Source organism: Salvelinus namaycush, chromosome 5, assembly GCF_016432855.1.
Source record: "Salvelinus namaycush isolate Seneca chromosome 5, SaNama_1.0, whole genome shotgun sequence".
Lineage (NCBI taxonomy): Eukaryota > Metazoa > Chordata > Actinopteri > Salmoniformes > Salmonidae > Salvelinus > Salvelinus namaycush.
The window spans coordinates 59,204,145-59,219,145 of record NC_052311.1 but is presented as its reverse complement, the minus strand read 5'-3'; the positions used below and the strand labels follow the sequence as shown (position 1 = coordinate 59,219,145).

The following is a 15,001-nucleotide window of genomic DNA, read 5'->3' as shown; positions in this document are numbered from 1 at the left end:
TCAACTTACCACATAACCGGGCTATGTTGTGCCAAGAGAGCACGTTTTTTCTATGTTCTCCAAAGTGTAATGTTTACATGAATTTTCATTATTACCAGAGATACACAACATCCTGAAATATATGTAAATATCTTTGTGAGAAAGAATACTATATTTCCCTTGAGGGAGAGGTGCTGAATGTAAAAAATGTCTCCACTCTCCCCTACTCTGGCGTTGTAGTGACGGCTGGCATGTAATCACACTGCCTTCCTCTTTCCTCTCTGGGTTATTTAGGCTGAAGACCTCAAGACCTTTAGCTCCATCTCCTGTGGCTGCTTGGGAGCCAGATTGACCAGAGAAAAGCATTGTGACCTTGCCATCTGACATGGAGCGTAGCCCCACACAGATACGCCAGCTACAGCAGCTTTAGCAGGGCAACAACAGCACAACAACAAATAGTAGAAGCAGGTTAGCCTGTTGTAATTAGTGGTAGGCCAAAAGGGTTGGGATGTAATTCTTTAGCTCAGGGAATGGAGAGACCCAGAGGCCCCTGTGCAGGGCCCTAGGAGACCCTGTAGGGTCATGCGGGGTCTTCTTTCATTAAACAGACCTAGAGGGCTGAAAGCGTTAAACCCTGCTATTGGTGGAGAACACATATTGGATGTTGAACATACTGTATCTGTCTGTCTCTGTCTCGGTCTGTCTCTCTGCTCTGAGCCGATCGGCCCAAGCTGCCGCCGTGTTCATTTCATAATGAAACTTTTTTTGGGTGGTGACAAGTGGCACGCTCTGATCTGTTACGTTACAGTTACTGATCCAACTGTCAACCTTAACACCCCTGTCACACACACATCACACACTGTCACGATCGTCGCCAAGGAAATGACCGGACCAAGGTGCAGCGTGTTAAACGTACATTCTTTTATTTTAAATGTCGCCAACAAAAACAATAAACAACAAAACGAACGTGAAGCTCTGTAAGGCTATACATGCCACTAACAAAGACAACAACCCACAAATGAGAAAAGGAAAAAAGGCTGCCTAAGTCTGATTCCCAATCAGAGACAACGATAGACAGCTGTCCCTGATTGAGAATCATACCCGGCCAAAAACAAAGAACCAGAAAGCATAGACTTTCCCACCCGAGTCACACCCCGACCAAACAAACATAGAGAATAAAAGGATCTCTACGGACAGGGCGTGACACACACAGGCAAACACACACAGGCAAACACAACTTTCTCTTTCTCTCTTATTGCCCTCCTTTTTCATTGCAGTGCTTATTGCTTTACCCTATCTCTGCTTCTGACCTCAGGGCCGGCCCTAGCTTTTTGGAGGCCCTAAGCGAGATTTGGTTTGAGGGCACCCCACTTCATAGGTAAAATATTTTGGTGGGGCCCTTCTGGATGGCAGAAAGAAGCAATTTAAGTTTTAAAGTTAATTTTGCCACATTTTGCCATGGGGTGGAGAGAAAATGTTGCATTTTTAAAACTAATTTAATGGAATTCTACAAATTTTGCCATGGAGCGGACAGAAAATGTTGCAGTTTTAAGGTCTGGCCCACTGGACACATGCCCTGCGTGCCTGGTCAATAATTTGGACATGATTGCTACAAGGTGTAGATAGCTGGCTAGATTAACTTACCAATTAAACATTTTTTTGCTGACATGGGCAAATTGACTGAATGTCAGTGACTGACATTACAAGACAAAAACTGCTGATGCATAACCACATTTCGAACCCAGACTGAGTTCCTATATATATCTTTTTTTTTGGTTGGGGTCCCCCTAGCGGCCGGGGGCCCTAAGTGAATGCCTGCCCTGCTTTGCATCCAAAGACTTCCTGTTCCCTTCCATCTTTTTTTCAAAACAACTCATGTCAAGCATCTCTCTTGTAGAAACACCTTTCAGTTTCTCTCTCATTCCTTTCATTCCTTCTACACCTCTCTCTTCTATCTTCAATTTTCCTGCTTGTTTCTCTGTTTCTTTCCATCCATCCTTCGTTTCACTCTTTCCATTACCCCATTTCCCTCGTTCTTGTCTGCCTTCTTCTCACTATTTTCCCTCTACCCCTCCCTTCTGTATCACTCTTTTCTCTCTCCATCTCTCTGTCAGGCCCAGTCTCTCTCTCCTCTCCCTCTGTCTAGCCGCTGAGGCTCCTGCGTTAGCCGTGTTGCTGACAGTGCTGTTTGTGTGAGCAGTGAGCTCCTCCATGGCCTCCCTCGCCTCTCTGCCTCCTCCCCTATCTACCCCCTCCATGCAGGGGAATTAACCTTTCAGCCCTGGGCTTCTGTATTTAATGACTGTCTGAGGGGCCACCTCCAACTACATGGCCCAGCTGTTAGCATCTGTCCCCACAGCACAACCCCCCCACCCCCACTGCGCACACACACACACACACACACACACACACACACACACACACACACACACACACACACACACACACACACACACACACACACACACACACACACACACACACACACACACACACACACACACACACAGCACACAGCACACAGCACACAGCACAGTACACACACACTACAGGGGCTCCATGCTGCTGCCCTCTCTTTATTACCTGCAGAAGCTGTGGAAACACCACAGACAATACCTGCTGCAGAGGGTCTATGCCTAATTCATGGCTGAGCACACAATGAAGGAACTGTACAACGGCCGTAGGTGAGTACTGTTTAATGTATGCTGTGTGTACTGTATATGGTTGACTATGGACTGAATACTGCAGATTGTACATAAAAAGCACTAAGTGGGGTCAAATAAAAAATACGTACTGGTAGAAAAGAATGTGACCTTTGTGTTAGTCACTGTAGAAAGGTTCCAATATGCCTCCCAGTCTCCAGTCACCATTCACTTTCAGGTGTACACGTTAATATGTATATGAAAATGATTATATATATATATATATATATATATATATATATATATATATATATATATATATATATATATATTAAAGTATACACCTGAAAGTGAATGGTAACGTTAATATGTATATGAAAATGATTATATATATATATATATATATATATATATATATATATATATATATATATATATTAAAGTATACACCTGAAAGTGAATGGTAACTGGAGACTGGGAGGCATATTGGAACCTTTCAGCACAAAATCAAATATTCTGAAGTGGAAAATGAATTCAGCGTAAAGTCTCCAACTCTACAGCAGCGCAGCTGAATCCCCCCAGGAGTATTCAGTATATAAAATAAAGTGGATACTCGCTGTCCCATGCATTATGTATGAGCATAAATGTTACAAAACGGGCGGCAGTGGAGACATCCATGTTGCCTTTGTATCTTTGAAGGTTCCCTTGCTCCCTCAAACCCCAGACACTATGAGTTCTGTAGTCTCCCTCGGAAAGGATGAGCAGAGGAATCACATTCTCCCCTGCTGCTGCAGCTGTTTAATACAGCTACACTGTACAGGCATATTGAAGCTTTTTATTAGAAATGTAGAATATTCTAGTAGACTTGAAATGATATTGTTTCTCTACTCCCTATGCCTAGCCTATATATTCCCTATCCCTAGCCCAATATACTCCCTATTCTTAGCCAATCTAATAATATCCCTAGCCTATATACTCCCTGTCCCTAGCCTATATAACCCTGTCCCTAGCCAATATACTCCCTATCCCTAGCCAATATACTCCCTATCCCTAGCCAATATTCTTACTATCCCTAGCCAATATATTCCCTATCCCTAGCCTATATAATCCCTATCCCTAGCCTATATTCTTACTATCCCTAGCCAATATACTCCCTATCCATAGCCAATGTAAAACATCTAAAAGAGTGGCATCACTTTTTTGTTGTCAGCTGTTTTTTTGTCATCTATTTTTCCTTAAGATGACCCCCCCTAACCCTCATACACACTCCTCTCTCTCTTCCTCCTGTGTCGTTCCCTGTCTAAGAAGAGGAGGATACAGTACATGTGGAGTCAGAGAGTGGGAGAGTCCTATTGGCATTCTTTCTCATCCACGCTGCACACTTTTGTTCCAAGCGACATCGTGAGATCAGGCGAGACATAGAGAGTGGCTCCGGGGCCTCGACGTTGCTCAACAGGTAAGCACAGCTCTTCTCTCTCTCTCTCATGCAAATCCCTACGCATATTCAAAGACTAGTGACTTCGTTATGAGAGATGCACTGTCTCTCTTTCTCTCTCTCAATATCGCTCTCTTTTTCTCTCTCTACCACGGTCTCTCTGTGAGCTCTCAGGAGACAGATAAGGATGAGTCAGTGGAGGTTTGAAAAGAGGTCTTCTCTCCTTCTGTCTCTCTTTTTTTCTCTCTTCCAACTTTCTCTCGAGGCAAGTGACATGTGAGGGAGTCAGAGAGAGAGAGACACATTGAGTCGAAGTTGACGACTCTGCAGAGCAGAAACAGAAACCAAGCCAAGCAGACAGACACTCTGCTCAGGTTGGTGAGAAGAGCTTCTCGGAGACATGCTGTCCAGCTGCCACTGTAAATTGCTGGACGAGGCTGATGTAATCTGGCTCGTCCACCTGCCCGTCCTTGACTTGGCTTGAAGTTTGCTCTGTCTATTTGCGTCTGGAGAAGCAGGCAGGCTCACCCAGGCAACGCTAATCAGACTGTCAGAGGACCACCATGTTTTCATGCACAATTAATGATTTTAGTTCGATTAAGCCATGTGGATAACCTAATCTGCATCTTTGGCCTATAACTGATTCTGCTGGTGAGTGTCGGTGGTATAATGGGTTCACAACAGACCTCCCCTATGAGGCCCTGTAATTGGGCCCACAGGTTAATGGTGAGATTGGCGGTGTGTGGGTGAGCCTGATATTAAGATGTAGGACCATATCTGAATTGCATGGTTGCATGAGGTTGAGGCTTCATTTTCTGCACATTGAGTGATTTCATGGGGTTTCGCATCAAATTGGTCCAGGATTGAGTGTATTGAGTCGTTTGATGATGTTATGAAAGAAGCCATTAAAAATCTACCTGTCGGGGTCACGCTCGATGCCTCTGCTCTCTCCAATACCCTGGAGGGGAGAATGGCTGACTTGTCTCCGAGAGCGAATCAAATTTCAAATCAAACTTTCTCATTTGCATCTGTGGAAAGCTAGTGAGGGACAAGGTCAGAAACTGTAGTAGCAGTGAAGGTAGAATATCTACTGACTTATACAGGCAAGTTACAACAATGCTTATCCTGGGTGGTGAGCTTCAGTTTTCAATCTCATCCTGACTCATACAACTCTATTGTTGTCAGTGAAACACAGATTATATTATACAGTACAAGGTTTTCCTAGACAAATACATTATTTAGCTTGATAGCACTTGAGTAAATGTGGAAAAATTCAAGGAGTGTGAGTTCTTTCTGAAGGCACTGTAGATACTGAATGAATGTAATTGTTCATGTATTCCATTATACTGTGTGCATGAAGCTTGTTGAGCTAGTTCTGGATAATGACAGAGATCTGTGCAAGGACAAGAACTCGATTAGCTGCCGGGGCCGAAGGCCTGCTTTTTAGCGGTTTGTGTCTCATATTGTGAATTTTGAATATGTGTTTGTGTGTGTGCTTGCATGCATGTCTTCATGCGTGCATATTCGTGTGTATGGTTTTCTCAGGTAGCCTAGTGATTAGAGTGTTGCTGGTTTGAATACCTGAGCCGACAATGTAAAATATCTGCTGATGTGCCCTTGAGCAAGGCACTTAACCTAACCTGACCCTGACCCTGGAAATCAACACATTTCACTGCACCTATCTGGTGTTTGTGACAATAAAACATAAATTATTATTTTTGGGATGATTGTTTTCTGCAATTGTTTTCTCCATTCATTTTAATTCTAACATGATTTCATCAGAGTCCATCCAACAGACACAGCCAAGACCCAACCCTAAAATAAACATTGTTAAGGACAATGAAACGAAACAAAAGCAAACACTAGAGAATGAACCAATCCTCCATTTTGTGCAAGGACCTATTTTCCCAGTAATTAAGCCCTGTGTTTGGGTTAGCAGTGGTGGCGGTAGTGCGGGGAGGGGACGGGAGGTCAGAGTTAGTAGGCTGCGGCTCTTTTCATTAAGATGTCCGGTAGAAACGTGTTGAGTCATGTAGCCTTCCTCTCCAGACCAGTTTCACCTCTCTCCCTCTCAGCCAAGTTGGGCCCCTGCAGTTCTGCAGTTCTGCAGTAACAGCATCACTCCCACAACGGAGGAGGGAAGGCATGGGGAACTTTCATTACACATATAGAAACCAACCAGCCAGCACTTTACTCTCTCTGGTATTTAGATCTCAGATGTGAGGAAAAGGGCAAACGGGATGGAAAATAAGTATGAGGAAAATCAATTAATGAACATCGGTCGGGGTTAAAATGCTTATGGTGTTTTAAAGGGGCAATCAGCAGGTCAGGTTAAAACAAAGCGAAATGTAACCACTCTCAAATTCATAAACAGAGCAAGGACTGACAATCCATGGTATCAAAAGTATAATTTTAACCATGTTTTGAGGCTATACAGTGTTATTTTACATTTACGTTGTTTACAAACGTTGGAGCTTTTGTTTTGGGTTCTGAGTGGATACGACAATTGAACCAAGCTCATGAAGTTAAGTTATATTGAAGTTATATTCTTCAAGAATCAATGGGTACATATCCTATATACAGTGAGTCCAAAAATGTAAATACATGTAGCAACTGCAGATTGACCCTTTAATAAAGGGTGTATTAGAAAGAGGGAAAGGGAGGCAGAGAGAAAGACAGTGAGAGAGAGAAAGAGAAACAGACAGAGAGAAAAAAAGAGGGAGAGTGAGAGAAATAAAGAGAGTGATGGTGTGTGAGAGAGAAAGGGAGAGGGGGGGGAGAGAGGGCGGGGGGAAGGCAGATTTGTTTTTGAGAGCTCAGAACAGACATCTAATGTGGTGAAGGGGGATCAAATTGCCCTTGTGTGTTCAAAGTGCATGTTGGGGGGCTCTGAAATGCACTGATGTTTCTGAGAGCCAGGAATAATTGAGTGTGAGCTAATTCTTATCAAAGCCTGTTGGAGTGCAACTAATCGACTGAGGGAGATGCCTCAAAGAACCATTGCTTTTAATTCATTTTGTTTATTCAGATGAGAAAATGTTTAGTTTTCAATCAAGTAAATCACTATTATTTGTTCCACCGCGACAGATAAATTGATTGATTGCAAACTAACTTAAAAAGGGTCCCTTTCCAAAAGAAACAGGCAGAGGGGGAGTGTTAGATTAGAACAGAATGTAATGGACGTAGACATAGTGTTACTCATGGATTTAAATCAAAACTGTTGATGGGTTAATTTACTAGTGCATGCAAGAGTCATCCAATGATCAGTAACCAGGTTAGTCTGTCTTCACCAACATAGCTAGCTACAGTAGCTAGCACAATATGTGGCTATGGCTTTGAGAATACTTTGTGTGCTCGGTGACTCAAAACTTGACATTGAGTCACCTAAGCCTTGACTAACTCAACTTTCACCAACATGACGGTAGGCCGTCATTGTAAATTAGAATATGTTCTCAACTTGCCTAGTTAAATAAAGGTAAAATAAAAAATTTATAAATTGACAAACAGTTCACTGTCTGTCATCTCTGTGATTTGTCGTTTCAGGATTCCGCAGGGCCTGCATCAAACGATTGGAGCCTGAGGTTTGAGATGGGTTTGTCATCAACAACGTGCTTCTCTAGTCCACTTCTTCTTCTCCTCACTCTGCAATGGGGTAAGAAAAACAGCCACAATGGAACTATTGTCACCTTTTGAACTCAGCAAGGCCTTCTGTTAAGTTACACACCATTATACTACTCTATAGCACTGTGCTCTCATTGACTTTATGAGAGGCATAACCTAGAGTTCTGTTCAACTCAATGGATGAGTTTGCATCAAGGTTTCTGTGGACTGTTGTAGTGTTGTTGATAATTGTATGTAGCACATCAGGAATTATTCCTCGCTAATACCCTTTGCTTTTCACTTACCTTGCATTGCACACTTCTGGCATTGGATTGTTATTCATCGACAATCACATTGATACAATTAGACATTGTGCTAAGGCCTCAACATTACGCTTCCTTGCCAATGTACCAGCTGGTTCTCAGAAGAGCAAAACCAACTGAATGGGAGCAGAAACAGGACAGCTTAACGACAACACATTGTCAGAAGAGAAGGATCCTGTGACGAGTGGCTAATTGTTTTCTCAAAATACGCTGTCGATTTCCCAGGCTGTCAAGGTTGTTGTTTTTCCAATCTGTGACCGTCTGTTTACTGCTGCTGGAACTCCTCAGACAATGACAATCTGTGACCGTCTGTTTACTGCTGCTGGAACTCCTCAGACAATGACAATCTGTGACCGTCTGTTTACTGCTGCTGGAACTCCTCAGACAATGACAATCTGTTTGGATTATTTTGTAAATCATATAAAAAAATGGTGGCCGTCAATCAACATGAAATCCCACAGTACTTGTAAGCCTTTGCTCTGTGAAACAAATCTAGTTCCAGTGTTCATAGCATCATTATGCAGTTACAGCACATTTACTGACACATACAGTAAATCAGCTCCAAAATAAATCTAACAATCACAACGAATATTTATTATCCACACTAATCTGTTAATGGAACAGATCCCACTGTACTGCTGGCATAATTATTTAAAGTTGATGAGGTCTGATAGCATGCCTTTACATTTACATTCTCTCTCTCCTGCCTTTGAAAACATCACAGAGAGAAACAGAGAGACATTGTTCAGTAAGTTAACAAGTGACAGGTATCAAATCAAATCAAGTTTATTTTATATAGCCCTTCGTACATCAGCTAATATCTCGAAGTGCTGTACAGAAACCCAGCCTAAAATCAGGTATCATCTTCTCTTAACCTCTACCTGCTTTCTGTCGACCCTGTCCAATGTTTTGATACTAATAACTTCAACTGCAATTATTACAGATGCTTTTCATAGCATTGCTTTTCATAGCATTCGAAAACATAATGTTAACTTTCACTGCTATGCGGATGACACACAGCTGTACATTTCAATGAAACATGGTGAAGCCCCAAAATTGCCCTCGCTAGAAGCCTGTGTTTCAGACATAAGGAAGTGGATGGCTGAAAACTTTCTACTTTTAAACTCGGACAAAACAGAGATGCTTGTTCTAGGTCCCAAGAAACAAAGAGATATTCTGTTAAATCTGACAATTAATCTTGATGGTTGTAAAGTCGTCTCAAATAAAACTGTGAAGGACCTCGGCGTTACTCTGGACCCTGATCTCTCTTTTGACGAACATATCAAGACTGTTTCAAGGACAGCTTTTTTCCATCTACGTAACATTGCAAAAATCCGACATTTTCGGTCCCAAAATTTTGCAGAAAAGTTAATCCATGCTTTTGTTACTTCTAGGTTAGACTACTGCAATGCTCTACTTTCCGGCTACCCGGATAAAGCACTAAATAAACTTCAGTTAGTGCTAAATACGGCTGCTAGAATCCTGACTAGAACCAAGAAATTTGATCATATTACTCCAGTGCTAGCTTCCCTACACTGGCTTCCTGTTAAGGCAAGGGCTGATTTCAAGGTTTTACTGTTAACCTATAAAGCGTTACATGGGCTTGCTCCTACCTATCTTTCCGAGTTGGTCCTGCCGTGCATACCTACACGTGCGCTACGGTCACAAGACGCAGGCCTCCTAATTGTCCCTAGAATTTCTAAGCAAACAGCTGGAGGCAGGGCTTTCTCCTATAGATCTCCATTTTTATGGAATAGTCTGCCTACCCATGTGAGAGACGCAGACTCGGTCTCAACCTTCAAGTCTTTACTGAAGACTTATCTCTTCAGTAGGTCATATGATTGAGTGTAGTCTGGCCCAGGAGTGTGAAGGTGAACGGAAAGGCTCTGGAGCAACGAACCGCCCTTGCTGTCTCTGCCTGGCCGGTTCGCCTCTCTCCACTGGGATTCTCTGCCTCTAACCCTACTACAGGGGCTGAGTCACTAGCTTACTGGTGCTCTTTCATGCCGTCCCTAGGAGGGGTGCGTCACTTGAGTGGGTTGAGTTACTGACGTGATCTTCCTGTCTGGGTTGGCGCCCCCCCCCTTGGTTTGTGCTGTGGTGGAGATCTTTGTGGGCTATACTCGGCCTTGTCTCAGGATGGTAAGTAGGTGGTTGAAGATATCCCTCTAGTGGTGTGGGGGCTGTGCTTTGGCAAAGTGGGTGGGGTTATATCCTTCCTGTTTGGCCCTGTCCGGGGGTCTCATCGGATGGGGCCTCATCGGATGGGGCCACAGTGTCTCCTGACCCCTCCTGTCTCAGCCTCCAGTATTTATGCTGCAGTAGTTTATGTGTCGGGGGGCTAGGGTCAGTTGGTTATATCTGGAGAACTTCTCCTGTCTTATCCGGTGTCCTGTGTGAATTTAAGTATGCTCTCTCTAATTCTCTCCTTCTCTCTTTCTTTCTCTCTCTCGGAGGACCTGAGCCCTAGGACCATGCGTCAGGACTACCGGGCATGATGATTCCTTGCTGTCCCCAGTCCACCTGGCCTTGCTGCTGTTCCAGTTTCAACTGTTCTGCCTGTGGCTATGGAACCCTGACCTGTCCACCGGACGTGCTACCTGTCCCAGACCTGCTGTTTTCAACTCTCTAGAGACCGCAGGAGCGGTAGAGATACTCTTAATGATCGGCTATGAAAAGCCAACTGACATTTACTCCTGATTATTATTTGACCATGCTGGTCATTTATGAACATTTGAACATCTTGGCCATGTTCTGTTATAATCTCCACCCGGCACAGCCAGAAGAGGACTGGCCACCCCTCATAGCCTGGTTCGTCTCTAGGTTTCTTCCTAGGTTTTGGCCCTTCTAGGGAGTTTTTCCTAGCCGCCGTGCTTCTACACCTGCATTGCTTGCTGTTTGGGGTTTTAGGCTGGGTTTCTGTACAGCACTTCGAGATATTAGCTGATGTACGAAGGGCTACATAAAATAAACTTGATTTGATTTGATGATCGCGGTTGAGCTTATACTCCAGAGTATGGCTAGCCTCTGCTTCCATCTTGTTGTGACAGGGAAGGCCATAGAGTTTTGTGGGCAGCATCAGCTCCATAGCATAATTCCAAGCCATTATCTCGTTCAAATAGACACCAAATCCTTGGATGGGGAAAGGAAATCAATGGCCTACGGTGTTTGCCTGTCTTACCACTTCCATCCCCCATGCACCTCTCTAGGTAGTGGCAGTAGAAGAAGAGAATAATCAATTTTGTTCCTGTCTATTTTTCAACTTCCTGTTGCTGCTCATTTGTACACTGAATTGTTGTGTATTCATTTATGTAAACTGATATGCAAATGTGATTTTGTGGCTGGTTGTTTGCATGTGTTGTCTATACTGGCCAATCTTGCCCTTCACGTTTGACGTGAGGTGACTGATGTCCCCTTGATCTGAGAGTTTTTCCTCTCACTCACGTTGCCGAGGCGCAGCCGAGCATGCAGTTCGCAAACAACTTTGTGATTGGCTCAAAGAGGGTCAAGATTCAAACAACCTTCCAGAATTAGGCGGTGTAAATAGCTGCTCTCCTCTCCACTGCATAGTTTAAAAATAAGATGCATGCTTATATATTAGGGCCCCTAATTAGCATAGGACTTTGCATGCAGAGCTACAATCGCATTACCTTGTGATCCTGGTCTCATTGTTCTAGCCTCCACCTCACTCACTCCCAGGCTGGCTGAGTGGCGGTAAGGTTACCTTCCAGCCACCAGAGCAGTGTACCGGAGCGTTTCACTTCATACAGGGAGTGAGGGATTGCCCACACCCACCTTCTGACACCCCCACATCACCTATGATAAACGAGGGCATTAAACCAAATATCATTACTCTCATCTGTAGAAATTAGCCGAAGGGACATCGCCAGTGAAGAAAAAGCAATGGGTGAAGGAGGGCTTGGTTGGACCCCCCCCCCCCCCTCTCTTCCTTTCCATTCCTTATCTCCTGGACCGAGGAGGGGTTTAATTCGCAGTAATTACATTATTGACTCATTTGCAGGGCCGAATTGCTCCAATTTCCCATCAATAAAACATACGATGTGATGAATAATGTGGCCCGACTCTACTGTGTTTATTTGAGCCCTCATCCCCTGCCTTCCTAGCTTTCCCTTCTTCCCCTCCATCTTCTCACCCTCCTCCTCTCCCTCTATCCATTTTACAATCCCCTAACCCATCCCTCCCTCTGTTCCCTCTTTCCTCTCCATCCTCTCACCATCTTCCCTCCTTTCCCTCCCTCTCTTCTTCAGGTGTGGTGGAGGTGGGGGCCCAGCAGGCGTTCAGGACCCAGCCCAAGAACATGACGGTGCGTGCGGGGACTACGCTGATGCTGAAGTGTGAGGTGCTGAGGCCCTCAGGGGTTGTCCAGTGGGTGAAGGATGGCCTGCTTCTGGGTCCACAACAGAGACTGCCGGGGTTCCCTCGCTACAGCCTGTTGGGGGACCCTAAGAGAGGTGAGAGCCCGGGGAAGGGTTAGGGTTAGAGTTTGTGTTGTGGTTGATGGTTAGGGCTAAACCAGGATGTGGACTTGAAGCTAGGGTTAGGGTTATGGCCAGGGTTGAGCCGGGCTGTGGACATGAAGCTAGGGTTAAATTTAGGGTTGTGTTTGAGGCTAGGGCTAGGGTTGAACCAGGATGCAGACATATAGCTAGGTGTAGGGTTGGCGTTTGCGTTATGGTTGAATATAAAGTAGGGAAATATTAGTAGTAGGGGGAAATGGGTGGGAAAACAATATATCAAAATTGGGTAAGAAATAATGACAGGGAAGCAGAAAATGATAACACACATGGGTAGTAGCCCAACACAAATGTGTTTTTACAGCTTGAGCAGATGCAGAAATCAAGCTACCAAATTAATACATTGAGTGGTAGACAATCCATGGACAAGATGAACATGAGGAATATGTCTGCATTATGAGCACAGAGATGCAGTCGCAGAATGAAGGTCTACACAAGCCACGCAAACAGGTCAAAAGGGCCAAGAGTTCAAGCATTGTGTTGTTGCTCTAAGAAGTGTGTGAATTTGATGGTTTTCTTTATTGTGACATATTTCAAATGATAGGTTGTTCGCTGTGAGGGTGAACGGTGCATCTGTTGGCTTTAATTGCATTGGCTGTATGACAGACATAGTAGCAGTAAGTCTACACTGTATAGCCTTGATATGCATGAAGGACACAGTGATAGGCCTAAATGAAGTTACCACGGGGACCTGATGGTAGTGGCTTAACAGAGGACGTCTAAACAGAGGCCATCTGTGACTACAGAGACTATGTGAATGTGAAATAGCCTAGCGTGTACCACCATTGTCCCCCTCAGAAGTGAATAAAGGGAAAATGAAAGTGGCAAGAGAGAGTGAGAGATATAGAGATAGAGAGAGATGACAGCAATACAATTAGACCCAACCAAATCATGAAAAGACAAAAAGATAATTACTTGGCACATTGGAAATAATTTACAAAAAAACAGAGCAAACTAAAATGCTATTTGGCCCTGACCACTGTGCCTGACCCAAAATAAAGGACATCTTTGATTATGTGCAGACTCAGTGAGCATAGGTTTGCTATTGAGAAAGGCCGCTGAAGGCAGACCTGGATCTCAAGAGAAGACAGGCTATGTGCACACCTGCCACAAAATGAGGTGGAAGCTGAGCTGCACTTCCTAACCTCCTGCCAAATGTATGACCATATTAGAGACATATTTCCCTCAGATTACACAGACCCACAAAGAATTCAAAAACAAATCCAATTTTTATAAACTCCTATATCTATTGGGTGAAATACCACAGTGTGTCATCACAGCAACAATATTTGTGACTCTTTGCCCCAAGAAAAGTGCAACCAGTGAAGAACAAACACCATTGTAAATACAACTTATATTTATGTTTATTTATTTTCCCTTTTGTACTTTAACTATTTGCACATCCTTACAACACTGTACATATAAATAATATGACATTTGAAATATCTTTATTCTTTTGGAACTTTTGGAACGAGTGTAATGTTTACTGTTCATTTTTATTGTCTATTTCACTTTTGTTTATTACTATTTCACTCGCTTTGGCAATGTAAACATACAGTACCAGTCAAAAGTTTGGACACACCTACCCATTCAAGGGTTTTTCTTTATTTGTACTATTTTCTACATTGTAGAATAATAGTGAAGACATCAAAAATAACACATGTAGAATCATGTAGTAACCAAAAAAGTGTTAAACAAATCAAAATGTACTTTATATTTGAGATTCTTCAAAGTAGGCACCTTTGCCTTGATGACAGTTTTGCACAATCTTGACATTCTCTCAACCAGCTTCACTTGGAATGCTTTTCCAACAGTCTTGAAGGAGTTCCCACATATGCTCAGCAATTGTTGGCTGCTTTTCCTTCACTCTGTGGTCCAAGTCATCCCAAACCATCTCAATTGGTTTGAGGTCGGGTGATTGTGGAGGCCAGGTCATCTGATGCAGCACTCCATCACTCTCCTTCTTGGTCAAATAGCCCTTACACAGCCTGGAGGTGTCATTGTTTTGTTGAAAAAAAATGCTAGTCCCACTAAGCTCAAACCAGATGGGATGGCGTATCGCTGCAGAATGCTGTGGTAGCCATGCTGGTTAAGTGTGCCTTGAATAAAAATAAAAAATACTGACAGTGTCACCAGCAAAGCACCCCACACCATCACACCTCGTCTTCCGTGCTTCACGGTGGGAACTACACATGTGGAGATCATCTGTTCACCTACTCTGCGTCTCACAAAGACACGGCGGTTGGAACCAAAAATCTCACATTTGGACTCATCAGAGCAAACAACAGATTTCCACAGGTCTTTTTTATTTTTTATTTTACCTTTATTTAACTAGGCAAGTCAGTTAAGAACAAATTCTTATTTTCAATAATGGCCTAGGAACAGGGGGTTAACTGCCTTGTTTAGGGGCAGAATGACTAATGTCTATTGCTCTTGTTTCTTGGCCCAAGCAAGTCTCTTCTTATTATTGGTGTCCTTTAGTAGTGG

General features: G+C 43.5%; 1 protein-coding gene across 1 annotated transcript in view; it reads left to right on the top strand.

Annotated features, from left to right (window-relative positions):
* Positions 1-15,001, top strand: part of nphs1 (NPHS1 adhesion molecule, nephrin) — a 138,172-nt gene that overhangs the window by 80,857 nt on the left and 42,314 nt on the right. Inside the window, exon 2 of the mRNA XM_038992749.1 lies at positions 12,248-12,451. Within this exon, the coding sequence (XP_038848677.1) occupies positions 12,248-12,451 (204 nt within the window). The remainder of the gene's footprint in view (positions 1-12,247; positions 12,452-15,001) is intronic.